The 4650-nt window shown below is 36.8% G+C and overlaps 1 protein-coding gene across 1 annotated transcript; it reads left to right on the top strand.

Annotated features, from left to right (window-relative positions):
• Window positions 1-437: 437 nt before the first annotated feature.
• On the top strand, window positions 438-2109 carry LOC106514184 (olfactory receptor 1). The gene is made up of 4 exons (XM_014003335.1): window positions 438-690; window positions 790-967; window positions 1063-1366; window positions 1518-2109. The coding sequence occupies exons 1-4, from the start codon at window positions 462-464 to the stop codon at window positions 1767-1769; spliced, it is 963 nt and encodes a 320-aa protein (XP_013858789.1). The 5' UTR covers window positions 438-461; the 3' UTR covers window positions 1770-2109.
• Window positions 2110-4650: the final 2541 nt, after the last annotated feature.

The raw sequence follows: 4650 nt of genomic DNA, 5'->3' as shown, positions 1-4650 counted from the left end.
GTGYGTTACAACTAGATAAAAACAGTTCAGCAAATCAGATGAGCAAAAATATTCGATTTTGACCATGTTTTGGAATTCCACCTAAACTGACCAGTTTGTTGATTGATATGTTTAAATACATGTACTTGATATAAGTCATGACAAACATCAGAACTTATGATTATTGGTCTCACCAAGACTAAAAACATCAACACAAACAACTGTATAAAAAATTGGATTTCTTTGTCTAAACTTTCTTTGGCCGTTGAGAGCTAATTACATTTATTCCCCTGAGACAGCGTTGTTGCATCAACAAACCCTGCAATTCATTTGTCAAATCTAAATATACCTGACTCCTGTTGWTCCKGTCWGTGTGTCAAGACCAGTGATAGAGGTAAGACCTGCTCAGAGTTCCTGTGTGTCACATTCAGTTGTTTGCTTCCTCTGTGCTGATAGATGATCTGCCTCACTCTGCTTGCAGTATGGTTCAAGTGGATGAAAACAGCACACAGGTGCAAGTGTCTGAGTTTTTTATTGTGGGCTTTCCAAGTCTCCAGCAGGAGTATTTTCACCTAGTGGCATGGTTCTTCTTCATCCTTTATGTGATCACAGTGGTGGGCAACATGGTCCTGGTTGTAGTTTTTGCTCTGGAGCCCAACCTTCAGAAGCCAATGTATATCAACATGGTGAGCCTGGCTCTCTCAGACATTGGTAAATGTTGTTTTTTCCACAACAAAAGCTTTAGAAATTATACTTCATCATCTGTGTGTGATGTGTGTTGTGTCTTAAAATGTTTCATTCTTGCTGCAGGTTTTACCACAGTTATTTTACCTAAACTCATTGCTCGTTACTGGTGGAATGATGGGAGTATTGGTTTTTACACTTGTCAGTTTCAAAGACACATGGTCTATTATTTTGGCAGTTTAAACTCTCTGATTTTGCTGATCATGGCTGTGGACCGATACCTGGCCATCTGCTTTCCTCTCAGGTGGAAAAAACACTTAGAATCATTTATTTCTGACTTAAGGAACATGAAAGAAGTCACATCATTCTCTCTTTTTCCTCTCATTCTTCTCTCCTCAGATACCCCATGGTGATGACAATCCAAACCATGACRGTCCTGACGGTCTTGTGCTGGGTCACGGCTCACATCTTTCCAGGCATCGGCACTGTCTTCACGGCCCAAATGTCATATTGTGGCCCCAATCAAATTGTTCAGGCCTTYTGTGAMACTGCTTCTTTACTTGCTTTAGTTTGTGGAGACACAAGCTATGCATATTCTGTCTCCTATATTTCAGCAATGTTTATTCTTTATGTTCCTTTAGGCTTTATCATCTTCTCCTATGTTTGCATTGTTGTTGCAGTCTTACAGATGGTCAATGGACAGGTGAATGTTAGTTTTTAAATGTTCATAATCGAATATTTTGTATTTTGTAMAAATGCCAGATTAAAATCACAAGCCATCACCATTTAGATTACAAAATACTTATTATTGTTATATTTGTGATTAGTTAACCTTTATTTGTTGTCTTCTACAGGGCAGAATGAAGGCCTTTTCCACTTGTTCCACTCAGGGATTTATCATTTCTGTCTACTACTTACCTCGATTTTTTGTCTACACTGCACCGTACATTCCTAATTTTCAAATGACTGAGGACAGGCGGATGGTCACGATTCTTTTCTACAGCTTCTTTCCCCCACTGATAAACCCATTTGTCTACTGTCTCAGAACCAAAAAGATACTGGAAATTTTAAGGCGATGGATCCAGAAAAATAAGACTAACCCTTGAAAGAATATAGCTGGCCCTGAAATACTTTAGCAAGATTTCTATACATTGTAGATAATAAAATATTGCATTTTTTATCTTGCTTATATATTTTATCTTGACTACCTATTATAAACTATTTTAAAGCACCTGGTTAATATTATTCTTAATGCTCTTTGTGTTAACCTAAAGCTCAGTTTAATTGCTTACAGCAAAGCTTCAAATAAGATTTTGACTATCCCAAACTTTAATTTGAATCATAGATTTCATTTGTTTGTTTGTTTGTTTGTTTGTTTTTTGTTTCTTTCTTTCTTTCCTTGTCTTGACATAAACTGGATGTTGCAAGATCAGGTTTTTAGTTTTAATGCGTTGCCTTTATTTGATGTGATTTACATATCCTCATTGATTAATTTAACATTGGTGTATATTTGTACTATAATAATTTAGAAATAGTGCTTTATTTATATTAGAAACTTCATGCAAAACTGTATTTTATGCATCTTTATTACTATATTTAAACAGAATTCCCTTGAGGAACAGACATGTTTAAGAAGGATGTTTTAGACTAAAAGAAGTGCAAATAAAACAAAATGTCTATAACATGTTGCACCTTTTCCAAGATGCTAGATTATTATCTAAGGCAGGGATGTCCAAAGTGTGGCCAGGGTGCCATTTGTGGCCCCTGAACTGATTTTGTGTGACCTCTGACTTCAGTTCAAGAATTATACAAATTTGTTTACAAATTTATCCTCCCGGCACAGGTGTCTGATGTAGATGCATTTTCAACAAAAGATTGACCTAAATCCTGATTTTATTGACCAGAATTCACTGAATTGGGTTATTTTTCCCCCAACTGAAACCTAGAAAATTGCAAAAAATAAATAAATCTTTTCATAAGGGAAACCTGCAAATTTAATTAATCTAGATTAATTTATGCATCCATTTCCAGCAATAAATCTGACTGCTTTATTATGACCCCCGCACGCGAAGCGTAAGCAGGAGTCATATTGTTTTTGTACTGTTTATTTATTTGTTTATTTTTTTTCCCTCCGGAGATTTTTGGTCAACCGTAGCACAAAAATGGCTGGACCAATCAACATGAAATTTGGCAGGGCTGTAGTTGAGTCCGACCTACACTGCGCCAGCCAACGGTTTTGTGATAGACCTCATATTTGAGGAGGGGGCTCCTTTCAAAGTGGGGGTGTCAGAACATGCAAAAATGCTTATAACTCAAAAACTGTTAAACATAGAAGCTTCAGATTTCTTTTGTTGTTTAGCTCTGATGAAGCTCTATCCATCAGGCCCACCAATCCCTACACCCCCCAAAAAAGACCCCCTCCCAAGCCACCTAGTAGTATGACATTTATTAGGAATAAAGACTTCTGAGTTCCAGTGCATTTCTGCATGCGGGGGTCATTATGTTACCGCTATGCAGTGTCTAGTTTGTTTAGTGAAAGTATTCAAAGCTTAGTTTATTGTTGAGCAGGTAAAAGAAAAATATTTTTGGCCCTCAGGTTCTTCTGACTGATTTTTTTCTCACGTGACAAAATGTTTGGACACCCCGATCTAATGACATAAAATGAGTTGAGTACTATGAATGGGGCTCTGAGTTCAACAATTTTTGTGGACAGCAGGAGAAGAATTATTTTTCTCTTCATTTAACCAAAATTATTTATGATGGTTACCCCACTYAACAAGGAAATTTATGAATTTCTAAACCTTAGAAATACCTGCTAAAAATTTGATGTTCACTCAGATTTTTACCACTGCACTTCAATAAAATAGAAACTCATGTTAAGTATTACGGAAGAATGACAATAGGAGTTAACCTTCAACAAACCTATTAAAAATGTGATCATAAACAAAATAATATAAAATATGTGTGCAAACATAAATGATGTACAACCTTAACAGCCTGTCATTTCAAGCCCCTGGTTTAGTTCAACAGACAAAATGAAAGTTTACTTTGCTAAAACAACAAAAACCTCATTAAAACCCAACTAAACAAATGATGCAGGTCTGAGTTGTTGCTTGGAAGCAGTGTAACTAAAAACAATCAGTTCATTCACTTTTAAAGSATACCAAGAAAATAGAAGCACATTAGTTAGTTTTGTTTACTCACAGTTCCAGTTTCAGAAGAAATAGGGACTAAAGATAATGGTCTTCGTGAGCAGCAGGCTCAAACATGAGGATAAGCACAAGTGTTTCAGTTATGAAGGTGAAAGATGATGGTAACAGATGGATAATCGCGGTCGGCAAGATGAAACATCTGGAAGGAGACATCTGCTCTCCCAACGGGTCCAATGAGTACCTCCTGGTCCACTGCAGAYATTAATTATTTTAGTCCCCTTAATTTCATTAAAAACTCATTTTCATCTAATGTTGACTGACTGTGAGAGCTGGACTCCCATGTAACATAAGCAACAATATCACATTACACGGAGTGCTACCATCGTGCTAAATTCCACTAGCATGCTAATGCGCTAATTACACATAGCATTCCTCATTTTAACACAACACATCAATTTGAAGCAGTACAAAATAAACATACAAAACCATTTAGTACGGAAGCTGAGAGCATCCCTTTTCTGCATATAAATATTTTCCATGGGAGGAGTGTTTTCTTAAAATGAGTTAATTTCCCGATGGTTTTCCTCTTCTGCGTCAATCAGTGACCATGGAGACAGCCTGGTCTCCGCAGCTGATCATCAATGGCAAATCCCACTGTGATCACTGATCTCTTTTGCAAGGGTGGCCTGGGCCTGAAGAAAACCTATTAATTGTTCATTGTACCATTACACAGACTGAAATTTTGATTTGTTTGTGTTGTACAGATAACTTTCATATCAGCGCTCATCATTTAAGGAGATGGCTGGCTCAACTGCAGATCAGCAGGAATTAACAC

This window comes from Austrofundulus limnaeus, unplaced genomic scaffold, assembly GCF_001266775.1.
Source record: "Austrofundulus limnaeus strain Quisiro unplaced genomic scaffold, Austrofundulus_limnaeus-1.0 Scaffold17, whole genome shotgun sequence".
Lineage (NCBI taxonomy): Eukaryota > Metazoa > Chordata > Actinopteri > Cyprinodontiformes > Rivulidae > Austrofundulus > Austrofundulus limnaeus.
Note: the sequence above shows the minus strand (reverse complement) of the source record. Positions and strands in the feature narration are given on the sequence as shown.